Source organism: Micromesistius poutassou (genome assembly GCF_964030765.1).
Source record: "Micromesistius poutassou genome assembly, chromosome: 19".
NCBI classification, from domain to species: Eukaryota; Metazoa; Chordata; class Actinopteri; order Gadiformes; family Gadidae; genus Micromesistius; species Micromesistius poutassou.
In genome coordinates, this window is record NC_140289.1 from 1,097,126 (window position 1) to 1,121,102 (window position 23,977).

The 23,977-nt window shown below is 46.5% G+C and overlaps 1 protein-coding gene across 1 annotated transcript; it reads left to right on the plus strand.

Moving 5' to 3' along the window:
• Positions 1 to 6,214: 6,214 nt before the first annotated feature.
• Positions 6,215 to 13,987, plus strand: LOC311364217 (adhesion G protein-coupled receptor F5-like; the record flags this gene model as incomplete). Its single annotated transcript, XM_084484224.1, is given in 8 exon segments — positions 6,215 to 6,224; positions 9,826 to 10,004; positions 10,398 to 10,568; positions 10,652 to 11,156; positions 11,159 to 12,018; positions 12,137 to 12,229; positions 13,001 to 13,067; positions 13,917 to 13,987. Coding segments are annotated over 8 exon segments (1,956 nt in total).
• Positions 13,988 to 23,977: the final 9,990 nt, after the last annotated feature.

The window sequence follows — 23,977 nt, forward strand, 5'->3', positions numbered from 1 at the left end:
ATATAGTCTATGTTAAGTCAGTTTAAGCTGTACAGTCTGTTAAGTCAGTTTAACCTGTATTATATAGTCTATGTTAAGGATTAGGGTTAGTCTAAGTTGTATCACTGTCAGGAGTGACGCCTGCCGTCTGTCTGCAGCGTTCCGCTGTCGGGACGCTGACTTTGGGGACGGACAGCAGGGGGACGAGGCGGTCACGGGCTGCAGACCGGACGAGGTGGGGGAGAGGAGGGCCGTCTGCCAGGCCAACGGGACCTGGGAGCGCCAACAGGACAACTGTGTCCTGAGCGTGCTCAACAACCTGCTGCAACAGGCTGAGGTCATCCTCTCACCTTAATCTCACCTTACCTTACCTTACCTGAACTTCAGTGTAACATCAACCCAAAACAACCTGAACATGAACCGAGGACTACCACGACACTAACCGCAAAACAACCTGAACATGAACCCATAATTACCACGACACTAACCGCAAAACAACCTGAACATGAACCCATAATTACCATAACACTAACCCCAAAATAACCTTAACATGAACCCAGAATTACCATGACACTAACCCAAAATAACCTAAGCTATACTAATAATGTTGAATGTTGAATGTTGACCAGGCTCATATTAACCCCAAAACCCAGACTAGACTCTCACATCCATCCTTCCATCGATGGCTAAAAGTGTCGCCTCCTACCACTGGAAGTAAGATCATCATTGGCTTTATTCTACAGTGGGTGTAAAGATGTTTTGTTTCTTATCCCAGAACCTGGATGAGAGAACCTTTCCCCTGTTTGTGGATGCCCTCAGCGCTGCAACCGTGAACAACAGCGGCAGGGTGGTGGACTCTCCAGCCAACATCCACACCATCGTCACCATCTTCACGCGTCTGGCCAACGCCTCGCGGTCCCTGCCCATCAACGTGACCGTCATGACGGTATGGTGTAACCTTAAGGCCTCATGATCCTGTATCGTGCTTTTCCTGCTGCTGAACAAGCTTGCTCTTTGTTTTGTTTGAAGAACATTCTGGAGACGGCAGATGTTCTGGTGGACAGTAATTCCAGCCGTGCCTGGGACACACTGAACACTGACTTCAACGGAACGAACAGCTTGTCATCAGCACCTGAACTCATTCAAACTACGAGTGACAGCTCAGCCTTCCTGGCTTCCATCGAGGCGATATCGGACGCCCTGACAGACGAGCCCGACTTCAACATCTTCACAGCGCGGATCACCCTAAACAGAAGCAGATTGTCTGGATCATTTAGTGCCAATCTCTCCTCAGTGGCATTGGAACTACCAGGACCACACCAGGACAACAGCTTCATCACCACCATCAACTTCAACTCCTTGGACATCGTCCTCCTGCCCTCCAACACCAGCGATGCCATCACCTTCATCAACAGCAATGTGCTCCTGGTCAAGTCCAACAGCAGCGTTGACAACGTGACATTCACCTTTGACATCTTCAACCAGACTCTGACGAGTCCTCAGTGTGTCTTCTGGAACTTCAGCCTGCTGGACAATGTGGGGGCGTGGGATGGCACGGGCTGTACGGCCGGGGTCTCAGATGCCCAAACCGTCACCTGCAACTGCAACCACCTCACCTCCTTCTCCATCCTCATGTCTCCGTCCAGCCCAATGTCAGAAATCCTGGATTACATCACCTACATCGGTGTGGGCATATCTCTGCTGTCGTTGGTGATCTGTCTCATCATTGAAGCCATCATCTGGAGAAAGATAAACAGGAACTCCACCTCCTACCTACGACACACGTGCATAGTCAACATCGCCGTGTCCCTGCTGATCGCCAACATCTGGTTCATCATCGGTGCTGTCATTTCAGACGCAGAGTCTGAGAACCCTCCAGCCTGCTTCGCAGCCACCTTCTTCATCCACTTCTTCTACCTGTCTCTGTTCTTCTGGATGCTGATGTCAGCACTGCTGCTGCTCTACCGCACCGTCAGCGTGTTCGGGGACATGTCTGATGGGAGCATGGTGGCCGTGGGCTTCTCCGTGGGCTACGGCGCTCCGCTCGTCATCGCGGTCATCACCATCGCGGTGACGGCTCCCGGCGAGGTGTACTTCAGGCCGCAGGGCGTCTGTTGGCTGAACTGGTTCGAGTCAAAGGCACTGCTGGCGTTTGTGATCCCGGCACTGTTGATCGTGGTCATCAACCTGGTGATCCTGGCGGTGGTCTTGTACAAGATGCTCCGCAGTCAGATCATGGGCGGCTCGGACAGAAGCACCCTGCTGGTCATCGTCCGCAGCCTGGCCGTCCTCACGCCCTTCTTCGGGACCACCTGGGGTCTGGGCGTAGGAACGATGACCAGCCCCGAGAACTTTGGCATCCATGTTACCTTCGCCCTCTTTAACTCACTGCAGGTAAAGGCACACCGGAACCAGCGGTACGCCTCAATACATCGCTTACCGTGTGTTAAATCTGATCTGATATTATGGTCAAAACATTCGGTGAAATGTTGTCTTCTTCACAAAGGGCTTCTTCATCTTGGTGTTTGGAACTCTGCTGGACGGAAAGGTACGACCGGTCGTTACACAGATGTTCATGTCACTGGATGTTCCTTGAAAAGGGGTTTCTTTAATCTGCCATTCTTGTTTTGAATTCCCAGGTCCGGACTGCACTGAAGGCGTTTGCGGGCACCGTGTCCAGTGGCACACAGGTCAGAACCACAGCGCTATGTTCTGTTCTGTGCTCTTAATCTCCATCCCATAACCTGCCACATTCTCCATTCTCTAGTCTCATAACAGACCAACGTTCTCCTCTAGTCTCTCCTCCATAACAGACGTTCTCTCTTTGTTCTCCAGAGTACTTCCGCCGGCCCGTCGTCTTCCAGTGGACTGGCGTTTCTACGCAACTGGGGCAGGAGAAGAGGTGAGAACGGTTCCTTTATTCCAGTGTTATGGTTAACTATGGGTTTGTCTCACGGCAAATGATCTCAGGATCCAGTCAGGATCCATCAGACAATCTGCAGACATTCAGAGAGGTCTGATTACAGCGGTATCAGGATCCTTTCTTAAACAGGGTTACCGAGGATGACAGATTCTTGTGCTCCAAACTCCAAACTGGTTGGCTCTTACAGACCCACGGAACTTCTATTTTCCAGAAATGTTATGTTATATTTTTCCAGAAACGCCTGATCATAGGGAGGAGAATTCACATCGTACTGGATTCTAATGGGTTCCACTGGCTATTATTAGGTTGTCTGGCTATTCTGTATTTTACTGGTTTCTATTGTGTTCTGCTGGCTTCTACTCTGTTACACTGGGTTCTACTGTATGCTTCTGGCTTCTACTCTGTTCTACTGGGTTATCCTGGCTTCTATAGCCAGGGGTGCACGTAACTTTTTAGTGACTTACTCAGGTGAGTACCAGGAGATGGTGTTTGGTACGCACCCCACACACACCCCACACGTAACATCTGAACTTATGAAACTTACCCAGTTTCACAAAGGAGATTCCATTTTCAATACACAACTTCTTAAGCACAGCAGTGTTTTTTGCTCCACCTTTTTCTTTTTTTCTATCAAACTGCAGCAGCTTGACCACGGAGCGTTTGAATATCTCACAAAAGGAACGTTGGGATCAGCTGATGTTGGTCAGTTCTCCGGTGTGTGCGCGGTGTACAGCGCACATGAGTGCACATTTCAGTGTGCTTATCATTTGTTTCGAGCCACGGCACATCTTGGCGCCACTTTTCAAAATAAACTATTTTCTTCTGCTCCGGCTCCGTTTGCCTGCTGCTCAAGGTAGCTGCTCAATATATTTGTTTTTTTTTATTTTTTTTCGATCTCCCGTTAGTTACGCAAAAGTGTCCCTGGTTATGGGCTCACATGCGTACTTGCGTACCAGTTATGTGCACCCTAGAAGTCTGTTGCATGGGTTCTACTGTATTATGTTGTATTCTACATGGTTCTACTCTTTCCTTCAAGGTTACAATATAAGCTCTGCGGCTCCAGTGAGCACATCTGGAGCGACTGCATCTTACAGCACCTGACACCTCACAGCCAATCAGAACAGCACCTGCCGCCTCACAGCCAATCAGAACAGCACCTGACGCCTCCCGGCCAATCAGAACATCAGGAGGGACTGATTCTAACATGACCTGACGACCAATCAGACTATCTGGAGGGACTGATTCTAACAACGCCTCCCGGCCAATAAGAACATTTTCCTGTGTGAACAATACAATCATACTTATAAAATTTATCATCACAAAATATATTTCAATATTTATATTGAACTAAATCCATATTTAAAGCCTATGACTAATAAAAAAATGCATACAATGTAAAAGTTAAGTTCCTTACTGTGTCTATACCAAGGTTGTATGAATAAACTTTAATCAATATTAGATCCTTCAGGCTTCAGATCCTTCTAGAAAGACCCAGTGGGGTCAGAGGGGGGTCAAACCACTCCATGGTCACATGGTTCATGAAGCTTCAGGTAGGTCAAAGCAGGTCCATTGAGTGAGTGGAGAGTTTGCTGATTTACCACAAAACAGCGACATTTGGTGACTAGTAGACCGGAGGCCAAAGGATTCTGAGCCGTATTGCAAACCGGCCACCTAATCAGTAGTATGTGATATTTATATAATAATGGTAGAATAATAGAACCACCCCAAATGAGATGATCAGAGTGCCTGGTTAAAAGGTTAGCTGCTTCAGCTTCTAGTGGTTCTTAAAATAGCAGAATCCAGACAGGGCCATAGCCTCTCAACGGGATCTGAACCAACAACCGGAGGCTGATGGTGCCATGATGGTTCAATGGGATCTAAAACATACTGGTGGGTGGTCTATTCAATGATGACCTCCAGAGTCAAGGCGTTAGCCAGGCGTACCGCAGACCACACCCACGCAATCTTAGTACGAGTCGCACAAGTTCCGACCCAATCAGGGCGCATGAATCGGTGCCCATGGAGAACACGAGCCAATCAGAGATGAGCCCCATCTGCTCATGAGGAGCTACTGCAGGAGTTTACAGGCACACGCCACCGCTAGGAAACAGGCCGGGGCCTAGAAGACACAGCATGACTAGAAGAAATCCACATCTTATTTGAGGATAGCATGAGTAGAACTCCCACACAAGAGTGGGGTCGTAATGGCACATGAGCATTATCGTTCTTAAAAAGAACATTCTTCTATCAAAGATGCATGGATGAGATCGATACGTATCAGATCGTATCAGGTCTCTGTCCACACCATCCGTCTGGACGCATCTCGGGGCTTAGGGGTGCATGGGTGGCAGGCGCGTTCGTGGACTCTTGGAGTGGCAGGAACCGGTTCTTCAGTGGCATGGCAAACTTAGCATTTGGCGTTGAGTGAACTTGTTGATTCACTTTGGAATGTTGTTTGGGCTTAGCACCGACTCTGTACCGACCATATAAAGTATAAAAGTATAAAGCAAAAAATCCACGGGTTGGTTACCATGGAACAAACATCAACGTCATCACCAACCGACTTATTTCGGAAAACTCCCAACGAAAATGGAAGAAAAAAACCTGTCGCGTCCCTTAATATGGACGGTATTCACCTTGGTGTGTTTCAAAGAATACATAGGACATAGTCAACAATGAATCAATAACCATACAATACAATCATAAAGGCACAATCACAAAGGCACACATATATTCATCAATAGAAATTTTGTCAAAATACTTCTAGGCATGAATAACACAAGATTCATATACTTTCAGCATGCATTGAAAGTCAACATTACGAAAAATTGAGTGGCATAAGTATCAGTTAAAATTTTAAAATTCTCTTCAGGCTTGCATAACACAAAATTCATACACTTTCAGCATGCATTGAAAATCTAGAAAATATAAAAAAAATAACACAATTTAAAATTTCCCTCAGGCATGCATAACACAAAATTCATACATTTTCAGCATGCATTGAAAATCTACAAAATATAACAAAAATAACACAATTTCAAATTTCCCTCAGGCATGCATAACACAAAATGCATACATTTTCAGCATGCATTGAAAATCTACAAAATATAACAAAAATAACACAATTTCAAATTTCCTTCAGGCATGCACAGGTTTGAATGGCTCAGGTGATCTTCATGTATGTAGGGTTTCGGACATTTTTACATTGTGTGTTTGCTCCAGTTTCCATTAGATCTCAGGTCCGATAGTTCATGAGTTCAATGTTGGTCTTGTCTGTCAGGAGCATGACTCATATGAAAAAAAAATACTAGCATGAACCCATGTGAGCCTCGTCTTGGCATTGTCAGAAGTCAGAACATTTTCCCAATAGCTTCAAAAGGAATTCACGAGACCATCAGTGAAATACAAAAAACAGCATTTTACATTTAAATCTAAACAATACTATGCAATAACAAACATTACCCTCATAGGTTTGTTCAATAATTCATAATTTTTGATTGCGGGCCTTATGTTCGTTGGGGACACCTCGGGGCACACCTATGGAGTCTATGTAAATACTCTTATCAAAACTTCCTGGGACCGGTTTCAGTGTTCGTTTCTGGCGAATGAAATCTGGGAAGTCTATTCTTCCATATTTGAGATCCATCACGTCCTTGCTATCTGGTAAAATATAGATGGGCATTACAAGTTGAATTATAGCGCATGTCCCTGAGAAATTTATGGGGAGAACCCCCCTGCTCCGCAGAACCACCATATGTCACTACGAGCATGAGTTATATTGGATAATAGATCTATCACCCTAGTGGTGTTACATAGCCCAGGAGGAAGGGACCACCCCACCTTCCTCCCTATGCCATTATCCTGGATGCAATGATAGCCTGGAGTAAGATTAACTTCGAAACTGGGGGGTATAGCCCTAATCAGGGTCTCGGGATACATAACATCTAATAAACCTTTTACATTAGCCGTACATCCAGAGATGTGGCTGTCTACAAACAGTTCTAGTAGGCATGCAAACCCTTCTTTTGAGTTAAACGGGGTAATCCTAGCGGGAGCTGTGGTCAAGGTAGGTTGCCCTTCGGCGCAGATTATACAGTCTGTCTTTCCCTGAGCCTGTGCTGTGTAATTCAGCCATTTTAACCAACTCTAGCAGCAGCATTCTGAACAAGCTGTAGTTTTAGGAGACCTGTAAGGAGACAATTGACACTAGTTTGGTGTAAGTAACACCAAACTAAGTTCTAGTTGAATTCCAACAAGGTCCACAGTCCACACAGAGAGGCAGAGAGACAGAAGACATGGAAGGAGGGAGGGAGAGAGACTGGAAGAGTTTTTGGAAAGAATCATGCCATTTAAGAGAAGTTCTCTGAAAAGCTCTTTGAGGTATCTTTTTGCCATCTTTCTCTCTTGTTCAAATGTTGGGAATCACATAAAATGCACATTTGATGTTCTTGTTCATTTTGACCCTGGCTGTAATTTTAGGTTAAGTAGGCCTATTGAGTAAGCCTAAGTAAATTAAACCAAATAACGGAGTATCCGCATTAATTGCGTTAAAAAAACAACAGTAACCTCTCCCCTTCCCCTAACCCCAACCCTAACCTCTCCCCTTCCCCTAACCCCAATCCTAACCTCACCCCTTCCCCCAACCTCTCCCCTTCCCCTAACCCTAACCTCACCCCTTCCCCCAACCCTAACCTCACCCCTTCCCCTAACCCCAACCCTAACCTCACCCCTTCCCCTAACCCTAACCTCACCCCTTCCCCCAACCCTAACCTCACCCCTTCCCCCAACCCTAACCTCACCCCTTCCCCTAACCTCACCCCTTCCCCTAACCCCAACCCTAACCCTAACCTCAACCCTAACCTCACCCCTTCCCCTAACCCCAACCCTAACCTCACCCCTAACCCCAACCCTAACCTCACCCCTAACCCCAACCCTAACCTCACCCCTAACCCTAACCTCACCCCTAACCCCAACCCTAACCTCACCCCAACCCTACCCCTAACCCCAACCCTAACCCCAACCCTAACCTCACCCCTAACCCTAACCTCAGGGGTGCCCAGAGATAGGCTCGTTCGGAGCCTAGCTCTGGGGAGACCGCAGGGGTGCACTGTAATGTTACAGTGGTGTAAGAATATTGACCAAGTTGACTTTTAACTGTTTAAGAATCATTAATGTTCTGCATGTCTTAACAGACTCAAAGAAAACAATATTACATATTAATTACAGGTTTATGTAAGCCAATGTTTAAATCACTGATGCATGACAACACTGATACAGGTTGGGACAGCTAACGTTAACTTACAGTTATGAAAGGCAGTATTGCCTTTCATTAGTGAAAGCAAATGAAAGCAAATAAAGAGTCTGTATCGGTACGGAGTTGTTGCGGTCTTGTCACAGCAGGTATAATAAACAGGTTCTGAAGTTCCTACTAACTTTAGATTCCTGCTTAAAATGGCACAGACTTGCCAATGATGCAAGCTTTGGCTGCTGTCAACATGCTTGAAATCTATAAATCTATAAATCTTGATGTTTCCTGTAGTAGATGTGCATTGGCAAAGAATAAAGAGGGCAGAGTTAGGGTCAAAACTTCCTTACACCCTTGGAAACACATTTTAGCTTGATACTAAACCCTCGTAGCAGCATGCCCAGGAATGTGGGGTGGGAGTGGATTCATTACTTAATGGGCATAGGTAGTTGTGGCAGGACACTCTAGTCATGTACGGGGGCACATGACAGTGGCTATTGGGACGGCTAACGCTGTCCAATCAAACGCACGTGAACTAATAAGACGGTCAATTTAAGACCTTCCATCTCTAACACTGAGCAGAATTTCTCCCACCACCACCAAGGCCCCCACCTGCTATGGTTCTGCTCTGTCTTGTATGTAACCTACACCAGAGCTGCCAACTCTCACGGTTTCACCATGTGACAGACGCTTTTGCCTGTTTCCACACGCTCAGACGCCACACATCCAATTTCTCACAGCAATAAAAGCCAAGACGCATTTGTTCCTTTCAATAACTCTGTCAGCCTGTAATCCCGTAGGCCTAAGCCCCCCCCCACCCGCAGATCCTGCTATAAGGTATGCATTACAAGATTTTACAGAATCTCACTCCGGCCAAAACCTGCCTACACGATGGGTTGAGATATCTGATGTACCCCATGGGGGATTGTATAGTGCTCCCTGTTGTCATGCTGGTGTGCTGTTGGTATTCTGTATCTGACATCTGTAGGTCATGCTTTAAATCCTACAGCAGGGAGCACCAGAAAAGAGGGGAACCATACCACCAAACTAATTTGTATTACTGAATCATGAAAGAAATGGTTAGAAGGTTTGATTATTCAAATAAGACGCTATGGGATAAGGATAAGCTCCTATTTTTAAGTGCCAGGACATACAACATACATGACTCCTGCAGGATGTGGCAGGGAATTCAGGCTATCACGAATTACAAGGGGAACAAGCACACAGCTCAGACACCACCTTGCCGGATAAACTAAGTTTCTTCTACGCCCGGTTTGATACCCACCAGCAGAACACCATGCCAGCATTACCATCAGGTGGCCTGGGGGAAAGCAGCCTCCAGGTAAAGTGGAGTTGTCAAGTCAGTTTAACCTGTATTATATAGTCTATGTTAAGTCAGTTTAACCTGTATTACATAGACTATGTTAAGTCAGATTAATCTGTACAGTTTGTTAAGTCAGTTTAACCTGTATTATATAGTCTATATTAAGCCAGTTTAACCTGTATTACATAGTCCATGTTAAATCAGCTTAACCTGTATTATATAGTCTATGTTAAGTCAGTTTAAGCTGTACAGTCTGTTAAGTCAGTTTAACCTGTATTATATAGTCTATGTTAAGGATTAGGGTTAGTCTAAGTTGTATCACTGTCAGGAGTGACGCCTGCCGTCTGTCTGCAGCGTTCCGCTGTCGGGACGCTGGCTTTGGGGACGGACAGCAGGGGGACGAGGCGGTCACGGGCTGCAGACCGGACGAGGTGGGGGAGAGGAGGGCCGTCTGCCAGGCCAACGGGACCTGGGAGCGCCAACAGGACAACTGTGTCCTGAGCGTGCTCAACAACCTGCTGCAACAGGCTGAGGTCATCCTCTCACCTTAATCTCACCTTACCTTACCTTACCTGAACTTCAGTGTAACATCAACCCAAAACAACCTGAACATGAACCGAGGACTACCACGACACTAACCGCAAAACAACCTGAACATGAACCCATAATTACCATAACACTAACCCCAAAATAACCTTAACATGAACCCAGAATTACCATGACACTAACCCAAAATAACCTAAGCTATACTAATAATGTTGAATGTTGAATGTTGACCAGGCTCATATTAACCCCAAAACCCAGACTAGACTCTCACATCCATCCTTCCATCGATGGCTAAAAGTGTCGCCTCCTACCACTGGAAGTAAGATCATCATTGGCTTTATTCTACAGTGGGTGTAAAGATGTTTTGTTTCTTATCCCAGAACCTGGATGAGAGAACCTTTCCCCTGTTTGTGGATGCCCTCAGCGCTGCAACCGTGAACAACAGCGGCAGGGTGGTGGACTCTCCAGCCAACATCCACACCATCGTCACCATCTTCACACGTCTGGCCAACGCCTCGCGGTCCCTGCCCATCAACGTGACCGTCATGACGGTATGGTGTAACCTTAAGGGCTCATGATCCTGTATCGTGCTTTGCCCGCTGCTGAACAAGCTTGCTCTTTGTTTTGTTTGAAGAACATTCTGGAGATGGCAAATGTTCTGGTGGACAGTAATTCCAGCCGTGCCTGGGACACACTGAACACAGACTTCAACGGAACGAACAGCTTGTCATCAGCACCTGAACTCATTCAAACTACGAGTGACAGCTCAGCCTTCCTGGCTTCCATCGAGGCGATATCGGACGCCCTGACAGACGAGCCCGACTTCAACATCTTCACAGCGCGGATCACCCTAAACAGAAGCAGATTGTCTGGATCATTTAGTGCCGATCTCTCCTCAGTGGCGTTGGAACTACCAGGACCACACCAGGACAACAGCTTCATCACCACCATCAACTTCAACTCCTTGGACATCGTCCTCCTGCCCTCCAACACCAGTGATGCCATCACCTTCATCAACAGCAATGTGCTTCTGGTCAAGTCCAACAGCAGCGTCGACAACGTGACACTCACCTTTGACATTCTCAACCAGACTCTGATGAGTCCTCAGTGTGTCTTCTGGAACTTCAGCCTGCTGGACAATGTGGGGCGTGGGACGGCACGGGCTGTACGGCCGGGGTCTCAGACGCCCAAACCGTCACCTGCAACTGCAACCACCTCACCTCCTTCTCCATCCTCATGTCTCCGTCCAGCCCAAAGTCAGCCGTCATCCTGGATTACATCACCTACATCGGCGTGGGCATATCTCTGCTGTCGTTGGTGATCTGTCTCATCATTGAAGCCATCACCTGGAGAAAGATAAACAAGAACTCCACCTCCTACCTACGACACACATGCATAGTCAACATCGCCGTGTCCCTGCTGATCGCCAACATCTGGTTCATCATCGGTGCTGTCATTTCAGACGCAGAGTCTAAGAACCCTCGAGCCTGCTTCGCAGCCACCTTCTTCATCCACTTCTTCTACCTGTCTCTGTTCTTCTGGATGCTGATATCAGCACTGCTGCTGCTCTACCGCACCGTCAACGTGTTCGGGAGCATGTCTGACGGGAGCATGGTGGCCGTGGGCTTCTCCGTAGGCTACGGCGCTCCGCTAGTCATTGCGGTCATCACCATCGCGGCGACGGCTCCCGGCGAGGTGTACTTCAGGCCGCAGGGGGTCTGTTGGCTGAACTGGTGTGATTCGAAGGCACTGCTGGCATTTGTGATCCCGGCACTGTTGATCGTGGTCATCAACCTGGTGATCCTGGCGGTGGCCTTGTACAAGATGCTCCGCAGTCAGAGCATGGGCAGCTCAGACAGAAGCACCCTGCTGGTCATCGTCCGCAGCCTGGCCGTCCTCATGCCCGTCTTCGGGACCACCTGGGGTCTGGGTGTAGGAACGATGACCAACCCCGAGAACTTTGGCATCCATGTTACCTTCGCCCTCTTTAACTCACTGCAGGTAAAGGCACACCGGAACCAGTGGTACGCCTCAATACATCGCTTACCGTGTGTTAAATCTGATCTGATATTATGGTCAACACATTTGGTGAAATGTTGTCTTCATCTTCTTCACAAAGGGCTTCTTCATCTTGGTGTTTGGAACTCTGCTGGACGGAAGACACACATCAAAAGACACATTTTTCGCCTGGTCGTGCTGTCGCCAAAGTTTTGTCACGCGACAAATCATAATCCTTCGCTGTGCAGTTATGTCAGGCGAATTTTGTCGCGCGACATCTTTTGCCCGCCAACGGTGCTTCATGCCTATTCATTCTCAACCATGGCCGAGATCACGTCATTGCATGTCTTTACCTGTTGTGGAAGAGGGAGAGACGTCGGAATGCCCGTCGTTTATGGGTTAATAATCTAAACCGGAGGCGCACACAGCTTTTGGCAGTGATATTATATATTATATTATATAGATATTTATATATTTTATTATATAATATCATATAATATTATATTTAGAGCTCCGGGAGTCTCAAATGGCAACAATCACTTTCTCCTCTACGCTGCGGTTCACTGCGGAGTGCAGCGAACAGTTGGCCGTTACGTTACGTCACCCAGGGAGTGAACGCTGATTGGCTGTCATCACGCGAATGTCGCGGCAAAGTTCAAATATTTCAACTCCAGCGAAAGTGTCGCGCTGCAAATCCACTTGAACGCGCTCGCCCGTGTCAGGGCTTTCATGCCGCCCTGACAATCAAATCTTGTCGCAGCTTTTTCTAGCGACATATTTCGCCCGATTCGCGTCTCTACGTTGACTTTGTATGGAGTCGTGTCGCCCCGTCATGTTTGGTGTGAACGCACATAACAGACCAACATTCTCTGTTCTCTAGCCTCATAACAGACCAACGTTCTCTGTTCTCTAGTCTCATAACAGACCAACGTTCTCCGTTCTCTAGTCTCTCCTCCATAACAGACGTTCTCTCTTTGTTCTCCAGAGTACTTCCGCCGGCCCGTCGTCTTCCAGTGGACTGGCGTTTCTACGCAACTGGGGCAGGAGAAGAGGTGAGAACGGTTCCTTTATTCCAGTGTGTTCTAAACTATGGTTTTGTCTCACGGCAAATGATCTCAGGATCCAGTCAGGATCCATCAGACAATCTGCAGACATTCAGAGAGGTCTGATTACAGTGGTATCTGGTTCTAATGGGTTCCACTGGCTATTATTGGGTTGTCTGGCTATTCTGTATTTTAATGGATTCTATTGTGTTCTGCTGGCTTCTACTCTGTTACACTGGGTTCTACTGTATGCTTCTGGCTTCTACTCTGTTCTACTGGGTTATCCTGGCTTCCATAGCCAGGGGTGCACATAGCTTTTTTAGTGAGTTACTCAGGTGAGTACCAGGAGATGGTGTTGGTACGATGGTACGCACCCCACACACACCCCACGCGTAACATCTGATCTTATGAAACTTACCCAGTTTCACAAAGGAGATTCCATTGTTAATACACAACTTCTTAAGCACAGCAGTGTTTTTTGCTCTACCTTTTTTAACACATTGTGGGTTTTTTATCAAACTGCAGCAGCTTGACCACGGAGCGTTTGAATATCTCACAAAAGGAACAGCACACACATGAGCGCACATTTAAGTGCGCTTATCATTCATTTCGAGCCATGTCTGCTGAACAAAGAACCTCAAACACACGTTGGGAAGCGTCTGTGTTCGAACGCACAACAGAACATGATTGGCCCTTATCCGTCTCCGTACCGTAGCGACTTGAAACCCACTACCTTCGAATAAAATACTTTTTGTGTTTATGGTTGTTGTTGCGCTGTTAATGCCAGTTCCCCTCTGTGTGTGTGTGAGTGTGTGCGTTTGTGTGTTGACGGTTAAGTTGTGCCTTTATGTGGCGAAGGTTCCCACCAGAGTCCTGGTGGTCAGGAATCAGACCAGGAGCTCAGAAGCCCCCTGAGAGCCCGATTCTAATGTAAATGTAGAGGGAGCAACAAGAGAAGAGGCAGACCCAGTGAACGCAGTACCCTCCATGGGAGGAGAATTCACATCCTACTGGATTCTACTGGCTTCCACTGCACGTTATTGGATCCTATTGTATTCTGCTGGGATCAACTGTATTTTAATGGGTTCTACTGTATTCTAATGGGTTCTGCTGCCTATAATTGTATTATATTGTATTCTGCTGGGTTCTACTGTTTTTGACAGTGCCTTTAAGTTTCAGCAGCAGGTCAGCGCTGTGGTTAGAAAAAGCTTTTTCCACCTGAGAACCCTAGCCAAGGTAAAAGCCTACCTGCCCCAGAGAGACCTAGAGAGAGTCATCCACGCCTTCATAACATCACAACTGGACTACTGCAATGCTCTATACACCGGCGTTGATCAGTCACAACTCCGCCGCCTGCAGTTAGTTCAAAACTCTGCCGCCCGACTCCTCACCTGTACAAAAAAGCGCGATCATATCACCCCGGTCCTCGCATCACTTCACTGGCTCCCCATCCGCTACCGCATTGACTTCAAACTTCTCTTGACAGTCTACAAATCCCTCCATGGTCTGGCCCCCACCTACCTCTCTGATATTCTCCACCACCACATCCCTTCTAGAGCACTGCGGTCAGCGGACCAACTTTTGTTGGAGGTGCCCAGGACCAGGCAAAAAACCAGGGGGGACAGAGCCTTTGCGGTGGCAGCTCCCAGACTCTGGAACTGCCTCCCCCTACACATCCGGGCAGCCCAGTCGCTAAATGGTTTTAAATCTCAGTTAAAGACCCACCTTTTTTCACTGGCCTTCGATTAGCATTTCCTTTTTACAAGTGCCAGCAAATAGTGTCCCCTAGTTACCTTTTAAATTTCTCTTCTATTTTATCCTATTTTAACTCCTAGAGTCTTTGTCTTTTAACCCTTCCTTTTCTTTTATTTTCTTGCGCTTTTTTGCCTTAGGTTTTTTTTTTCATTGTGTATCTGCTCTTCCTGTGAAGCACTTTGGTTGCGGCTCAGCCGCATGTAAAATTGTGCTATACAAATAAAACTTGACTTGACTTGACTTGACTACTGTATTCTATGTTATTCTACTAGGATTTATTGATTTCTGCTGTATTCTACGGGGTTCTCCTTGGTTTTATAGTATTATACAGTATTCTACTGTATTACATTCTCTAGTGTTCTATTGTCTAGTATTCTGAAATCATTATTCTTAGACAATGTTCTGGACCCTGTGTGGTTTATGTTGATAATGCCCCTAGTGGTGATTGATGGAAGTGCAGAATGATGACACAACAGGAAGTAGCCATTTTGTATTAGTCTACATGTGGCATTCAAGCCATGGTCCTCAGCTCCACAGTGTCATATCATCCTTTGTTGTTACCTGTTAGACGCATTGTCCTTTTACAATTTTCAAGCTTCAGTAAACAAACTCTGACTGGGTAGCTGGATGTTCATCCAGCGAGAACAGTACAGACAACATATTACATATCCTTATTCAAACATTCTCTGTATACACTTTAAAAAAATACTGGTTATGTGTAAAATGGTATTCATTATCATATATATATATATATATATATATTTAGAATAACACGGCTCTTTTCAATGCTGTAGAACGCTCCATTCACTTGCATGGGCCTTCCCGACTTCTGGCAGTCTTTTTTTTTTGATAATTGACCATATTGACCAAGTATATATTGACCGCTGTCAAGGAAAGTGGATTATTTTGCCTCTCATTCACGTCTTTCGTATCACTCCACAAGTAGTCCGGTAACTTATCAACCCCAGCATATTCGGTTGCTATGCGACGTCAACGTCTTTGGAGGACTATTTCTCTGCTGATCATTGATCAACACTACGAATGCTGGTAACAAATAAATTGTAAAAAGTTGTTTTTTTGTTTTGGCAATAGCCGTGTAATAAGATGAATAATGTATTGAACATCGCCAGTTAATTTATTATCGGGAAATAAGCCCCTTCAGGGCGAAGCAAGACACCTCTGCTTCGCGTCGGTGTCCTGTTTGCCCTGTCTGAGCTTATTTTCCCGATAATAACCGGCGTTCAATACATTACCCCTTCATTCAGTATTAAACCATTGGATGCAGCTGTGATGCATGTATAACGTAGTGAACATGTTTTGGTATAATATACGGACAGCTGTTGCTATTTGTGTGGATGAGAAAATTAAATCCTTTACAAGTTGATCGTTTCAGTTCTGATTTTTTTTGTAAATAAATGATGGGTTAACCTCAGAGTAATCAGTGATGGAATCCGAGGCTCTCCTTATATGATCTGCGGAGGGCAGCTCCGAGCTCCCATGTGAAACGGGACGCTTTGTTTGTCTTAACCAAATGCGCCCGATGCCGTTTGATCAGTTGACTCCCAGGAGCCATCAGTCAAATGTGAGCTGAGGACAGAACGCAAAACCACCAACCAAACAACCCCGCCTGACAGGGAAGCTAGGTGGAGCTAGGTGGAGCTAGGTGGAGCTAGATGGAGCTAGGTGGATCTAGATGGATCTAGATGGAGCTAGGTGGAGCTAGATGGAGCTAGGTGAGAGAGGGTCATGTATCTGGATTTTCCTCTCTATTGAAACCCAATTTCCACTCATTCTTCCTGTCAGCTGTATATACCAGTTCAGAGACCCTGGAGTGAGACTAAGAAGAAGAGGAAGAGAAGAACAACAAAGAGGATACAACAGAGGTTTTTAACAAATAATTTGACAAAGCAATGTCCAAAACGGATCTGAAACAGATATCCCTCTACCAGAAGTCCCACCCTCTCTCCTCCCAACCCATGTCACTGATAGGCTGGCCCTCCCTCCGACCTGCCCATCCTGGCCTCGGAAACATGCCACAGGCCAGGTGTCTAATTAGGACTAGTTGGGAATAAAGAGTTTAAATAGGTGTAGTTAGTTCTAGTTAGGTAGCTATGTACGAGGAGGGGTGGCGAGCTGTAAAGAGGTTGAGGGTAAGCATATTTTCAAAGTCCAAGTCCAAGCGAGTGCCCGGAACGACAACGTTCTGCATCAAGGGACCTTCAGTTCTTGATGCAGAACTGCTGATATTCTCGTTATCTCATGAATATCTGATATGATGATATTCCCAGAGTAGTGCCAGCGGTAGGTGCTGAGAGAACGCCTGTATGGTGACGTCATCAAAGGAATCAGAGCTCATCTCCTGAGACCTCCTTATCCAGCGTCTCGCTCTGCGTAGCTCAGTGGCGTTAGGTGTAGCAAGGTGTAGCTAGGTAAAAAGAGGTGTAGATAGTTAGTGTGGTTAGGTTCAGATAGGTAAAGTGTAGTAAGGTGTTGTTAGGTGTTGACGGGTATATCGGAGTGTAGCTAAGTGCAGCTGGGGTGTGGTTAGCTGTAGTTGGTCCGTTCCAGCACCAACGTGAAGCGCTATTGAACAGTGATCTGTGTTGATTCTTCTAAGTAAAGCATTTATCTAAAAGGCTTATGTTTTCCATATCCCAGCCAAATCTGTGGTTAACTTTTGGGTTTTCGCTGGCGTGAGATTCTGTAGAATCTTGTAATGCATACCTTTTAGCAGGGTCCGCGGGTGTAAATGTTGGCTTTGGGGGCGGCGATCACGATTGTTGGGGGTGGGGGTGGGGAGGGGGGGGGGGGGGGGGGTGGACGGATGCGTGTTTTTTTTTTGTTTTTTTGGCGTGAGAAAGTAGATGTGTGGCGTGTGTAAGCAGGAAAAAACGTGTGTCACACGGTGAAGCCGTGAGTTGGCAGCACTGTATTGTGGATCTGCCTCCAGTTGACTCACAACTCACAAAGGAAATTAACCTTCTGCCAACTGTGTTAACAATAGCAGTGTTGGTGTTGTTTGAACAGGCCTACGATGTCAGCCTCAGATACCCAACAAGGCCGAGGAGCTCCAACAATAACATAGCAGTGTGTTTCCTCTTGGCCCGTGCTGCCGCCGGCTGCTTTGCATGTGGCTGGCTTTAGTGTTTACTGCTCCCAGCACCGAGCACACAGGTACCACGGCCAAACCACCGCACAATGCTGCTGCATTCAAATGGCCCCCACAGCCAGCTATTCATCAGGAGCCTCGATAAGGGCCACAAACTGGCCCAGTGAGGGGCCCTCAAACTGTAGTAGAACGCAGTGAGGGGCCCTCAAACTGTAGAAGAACGCAGTGAGGGGCCCTCAAACTGTAGTAGAACGCAGTGAGGGGCCCTCAAACTGTAGTAGAACGCAGTGAGGGGCCCTCAAACTGTAGAAGAACACAGTGAGGGGCCCTCAAACTGTAGAAGAACACAGTGAGGGGCCCTCAAACTGTAGAAGAACGCAGTGAGGGGCCCTCAAACTGTAGAAGAACACAGTGAGGGGCCCTCAAACTGTAGAAGAACGCAGTGAGGGGCTGTTAACAGCTGTTAGTCCGAGGAACCACTGTTGCTTTCCTGAACTGCAGGGTTCCGTTGCACCTTGGGAAGTAGAACATTCTAGTGTGTCCGGGATTCCACACTGCGCTCAGACCTCCGGACAGTTTGGGTCCCGACCCACAGTGAGACACGTGGCTTTGGGGAAATAACCAAGTGGACCAATAAGAATCCTCACATGACATCTTCTAAGGAGACGAGGTCAGAAGGAATCGCAGGACATAAGTCCTTTAAGTGACGAGGTCTCAAGGACACAAGGTCTGAGGAGACGAGGTCAGAGCCAGGATCTCAAGGAGACTAAGAAGGAGATGAGGTCTGAAGGAGCAGGACTCATTTGGTAAACAAATTAACATGGAAAGATAGTGAGTCCCTGCCCTTTGAGAGAATGGAGGGCATTGGCCATGCAAATAGCTGCTGAGGACAAACAGGCGCCAGCTGGCCAGATGAGGAGCTCTGGATCTGGTCGTTCCCAGACCTGCTGAGCCTCTCTTCTGCTGCCCCAGGACCCTCCACACCAGGTAGGTCTCCCTCCTTAAGGATCAGGGAACAGGTAGACTCAGGGAACAGATACAGATGCTTGATGTTATGGACTGAATATTTCACTGCTGCTGTACTTGCCTGCAGCAGTGTGGTATCATGAGTACTGTACAGTGATGGGATACTGTATGATGCTGTAATGAGTACTGTACGGTGATGGGATACTGTATGATGCTGTAATGAGTACTGTACGGTGATGGGATACTGTATGATGCTGTAATGAGTACTGTACGGTGATGGGATACTGTATGATGCTGTAATGAGTACTGTACGGTGATGGGATACTGTATGATGCTGTAATGAGTACTGTACGGTGATGGGATACTGTATGATGCTGTAATGAGTACTGTACGGTGATGGGATACTGTATGATGCTGTAATGAGTACTGTACGGTGATGGGATACTGTATGATGCTGTAATGAGTACTGTACGGTGATGGGATACTGTATGATGCTGTAATGAGTACTGTACGATGATGCTGGTTACTGTAGCTATGATCAGTACTGTACAGTGATGTCATACTGTAGCTATGCTGCAGTAATGAGTACTGTACAGTGATGCTGGATACTGTATCATAATGGCGTATTGGGAATGTGATCGATACAGTACATTGTAGCGATAGTCGGACATTGAAAGGTGAAGCCTCAGATGTCATTTCAGACAGTGATATTCTGCTTTAAACCTTAAACCTTAAACCTTAAACCTAAACCTAAACCTTAACCTTAACCTTAAGAGGAAGTTTCAAACACTAATGTTCTGAAGAAGAGAGAAGATGAGAACATAATTGTATTGGGGGTAGTGACTATGCAACAATTTGTGTTTGCATAAAATTGTGTGTGTGTGTGTGTGTGTGTGTGTGCGTGTGTGTTTTGAATATTTATGGGGTGGAACCCTATGGTTCCTATCGGTTCCTATAGGTTCCTCTAGGTTCCGAGGTTCCTATAGGTTCCTAGGTTTCTATAGGGCCTAGGTTTCTATAGGGCCTAGGTTTCTATAGGGCCTTGGTTCCTATAGGGCCTAGGTTACTATAGGGCCTAGGTTACTATAGGGCCTATAGGTTACTATAGGGCCCTTGGTTCCTTTAGGGCCTAAGGGCTTATAGGGCCTAGATTCCTATAGGGTCCTATGGTAGATTACTATAGGGCCTAGGTTTGGGTTCCATTAGGGCCCTTGGTTCCTTTAGGGCCCTTGGTTCCTTTAGGGGCCTAGGTTCCTTTAGGGGCCTAGGTTCCTTTAGGGGCCTAGATTCCTTTAGGGGCCTAGGTTCCTTTAGGGCCTAGACAACACTTGTACATGCCTTTAACACTAGCAAGCTTGATTACTGCAATGGTCTCCTTACAGGTCTCCCAAAAAAAACTCTAAGGCAACTACAGCTTGTTCAGAATGCTGCTGCTAGAGTTCTAACAAAGACCAAAAAATGTGAACATATTACACCAATTCTTAAATCGTTACATTGGCTCCCTGTATGTCAGAGAATTGATTTTAAAATCATGTTGCTAACCTATAAATCCCTACATGGTTTAGGGCCAAAATATTTATCTGATATGCTTCCACTACATAAGCCTTCTAGGCCACTAAGATCCTCTGAGACCAATCTGTTAATTATTTCCAGAGTCAACACGAAACATGGGGAAGCAGGATTTAGTTACTATGCAACAAATAGCTGGAATAAACTACGACTACAATAAGTACAGTTGTCAGAAGAAGTTCACACTATTTATCTGTCGGTACAGTAAGGATGTTCATAGAACCAAGTGTAGAGGAGTTAGAGGTTGGAGTCGGCAGAGGATTTAAGACTTGCCCCAACTCTGACAGCTTTTAAAACAAGACTGAAGACTTTTATGTTTGCTTTAGCTTTCTGCTAAATCTTAAATCTACAATGCTTCTATTTTTTATTTTATTAGTAACTTTGCCTTTATTTTCTCACTTTCTAAAATGCATTTTTATTAACTCTGCCTTTCTAAAATGATTTTTTTTAACTTTGCCTTTATTTTCTATCTATTTTACTTTTTACTTATCTATTATTTTATTTTATTGTATGACAATGTTTATATGTGAAGCACTTTGAGTCTGCCTTGTGTATGAAAAGTGCTATATAAATAAAGTTGCCTTGCCTAGATTCCTTTAGGGGCCTAGGTTCCTTTAGGGGCCTAGATTCCTTTAGGGGCCTAGATTCCTTTAGGGCCTAGATTCCTTTAGGGGCCTAGGTTCCTTTAGGGGCCTAGGTTCCTTTAGGGCCTAGGTTCCTTTAGGGGCCTAGATTCCTTTAGGGGCCTAGGTTCCTTTACGTTCCTTTAGATTCCTTCACTCAAAGACACTTTACAGATGAGGATGAAAAATAAGTAATTAAAATACATTTACAAACACAGAAACACAAGAAAACGCAGAAAAGTAGATACATTGTAAATAGAACAGCACAATACAACAGTCAGACAGAACAAAAACAGAATTAGGAAAGTAGTGGTTAAGAATTATAGGCAGAGTGGAACAGGTGTGTTTTGAGTAGTGATTTGAATAGTATGAGGTCATTGCAGTCACAGATGTGTTTGGGGAGGGAATTCCAGAGGGTAGGGGCAGCAACGGAGAAGGCTCTGTCTTCGGCCTAGGTTCCTTTAGGGGCCTAGATTCCTTTAGGGGCCTAGATTCCTTTAGGGCCTAGATTCCTTTAGGGGCCTAGGTTCCTTTAGGGGCCTAGATTCCTTTAGGGCCTAGGTTCCTTTAGGGGCCTAGATTCCTTTAGGGGCCTAGATTCCTTTAGGGCCTAGGTTCCTTTAGGGGCCTAGGTTCCTTTAGGGCCTAGATTCCTTTAGGGGCCTAGGTTCCTTTAGGGCCTAGGTTCCTTTAGGGGCCTAGATTCCTTTAGGGGCCTAGGTTCCTTTAGGGGCCTAGATTCCTTTAGGGGCCTAGATTCCTTTAGGGCCTAGGTTCCTTTAGGGCCTAGGTTCCTTTAGGGCCTAGATTCCTTTAGGGGCCTAGGTTCCTTTAGGGCCTAGATTCCTTTAGGGCCTAGATTCCTTTAGGGGCCTAGGTTCCTTTAGGGGCCTAGGTTCCTTTAGGGCCTAGATTCCTTTAGGGCCTAGGTTCCTTTAGGGGCCTAGATTCCTTTAGGGGCCTAGGTTCCTTTAGGGCCTAGGTTCCTTTAGGGCCTTGATTCCTTTAGGGCCTAGGTTCCTTTAGGGCCTAGGTTCCTTTAGGGCCTAGATTTATTTAGGGCCTAGGTTCCTTTAGGGCCTAGGTTCCTTTAGGGCCTAGATTTATTTAGGGCCTAGGTTCCTTTAGGGCCTAGATTCCTTTAGGGGCCTAGGTTCCTTTAGGGGCCTAGGTTCCTTTAGGGGCCTAGATTCCTTTAGGGCCTAGATTCCTTTAGGGCCTAGGTTCCTTTAGGGCCTAGATTCCTTTAGGGGCCTAGGTTCCTTTAGGGCCTAGATTCCTTTAGGGCCTAGGTTCCTTGGTGTGGTTTCAAGGCGACGCTGAAGGCTTCCTGTGTATAAATGTATTGAGCCTCACTGTTGGCTGAGCGATCGGAGCGCAGCATTGGAGTTGTTCCATGAAGAGGCGCTCCCGTGAAGTTGGATTATGGGTTCAGGAGAAAGGGAATGCAGCCTTTCCACAAAACAGATAGGAGCCAAGGAAGGCTCCTAGATAGGAGCCAATGTGGTAGGAAGCATGCTTGGAGACATATTTCTGTATTATTTCAAAGTCAAAGCCTTGAGAGAGGAGCAGATGTCGGTCATGGTGCACATGCAAAGTCATGCAAATAAGGGGTTTAACACACTCACACACACCCGCAAACGCACATTAATAGTGTGTATTAGTGTGTATTAGAAGTGCTTTGGTGTGTTAGAATCAGAATCACAATCCTTTTATTTGTCATTGTACAGTGTACGAACGAAATTGCAGCAGCATCCAAGTATACACACAACATATCAATTGTAAATAAGAGATAAAATAACCCTAACCCTAACCCTAATAAAAAGTACTAGGCAGAAGTGCAATGTACGCATCAAAATATAAAATAGATATGTACAGTTTTTTTACAATTATTGCACGATTGTCCGTGTGTGTCCGTGTGTGCGTGTGTGTGCGTGTGCGTGTGTGTGTGTCAGTGCCCGTTTTTGTTCAGTGCAGTGATGGCTTGTGGAAAGAAACAGTTTCTAAGTCTGTTTGTTCTGGTTCCGGTGGACCTGTAGCGCCTGCCAGAGGGCAGCCGGCGATGTGCTGGATGAGTGCTGTCTCTTGTGATTGATGTCTCTTGTCTCTCTGCTGGGACGAGTAAATGTCTCTGAGGGAAGGGAGGGGGCATCCCTTCATCCTTTGTGCCGTCTTGACCGCTCTCTGTCGTCTCTTCCTGTCTGCCTCGGTGCAGTTGGCGAACCACACCGTGATGCAGTAGGTTAAGATGCTCTTGATGGTCGAGCGGTAGAAAGTCACGAGCAGCTTCTCACAGATGTTACTTTTCCCGAGGACTCTCAGTGCAGTGCAGACGCTGCTGTGCCTTCTTGATGACCGCTGAGGTGTTTGCAGACCAGGAAAGGTTATCTGCGATCACGGCGCCCGGGAAGGTGATGGTGTGGACCCTCCCCACGCAGTCGGCGTGTATGGAGAGGGGAGATGGATCTGTCCTGTGTTTCCTGAAGTCCAGGATGATTTCTTTGGTCTTTGTGGTGTTCAGAGTCAGGCTGTTTGCTGAGCACCACTCAGACTTCGTCCCTGTAGACTCGTCTCCCCCCCCCCCCCCCCCCCCCCCCGATCAGTCCCACCACCCTCGTGTCATCCGCAAACTTAACGCTGGTGTTACTAGAGCGGGCGGGTCTGCAGTCCGTGGTGTAGAGGGTGTAGTGGGCTCAGCACACACACCCTTGTGGGGAGCCCGTGCTCAGTGTCCGGGTGGAGGACAGGTCGTGTCCCAGTTTGACTGTCTGTGTCAGTGTTTAGGGGGGTGTCATAAAGACTTGGCCTGTTAAGCCCTTTGAGACTGTAATGGTGATTAAGGGCTATACAAATACAATTGAATTAAATTCAAATTGAATTAACAGGTGTGTATTAGA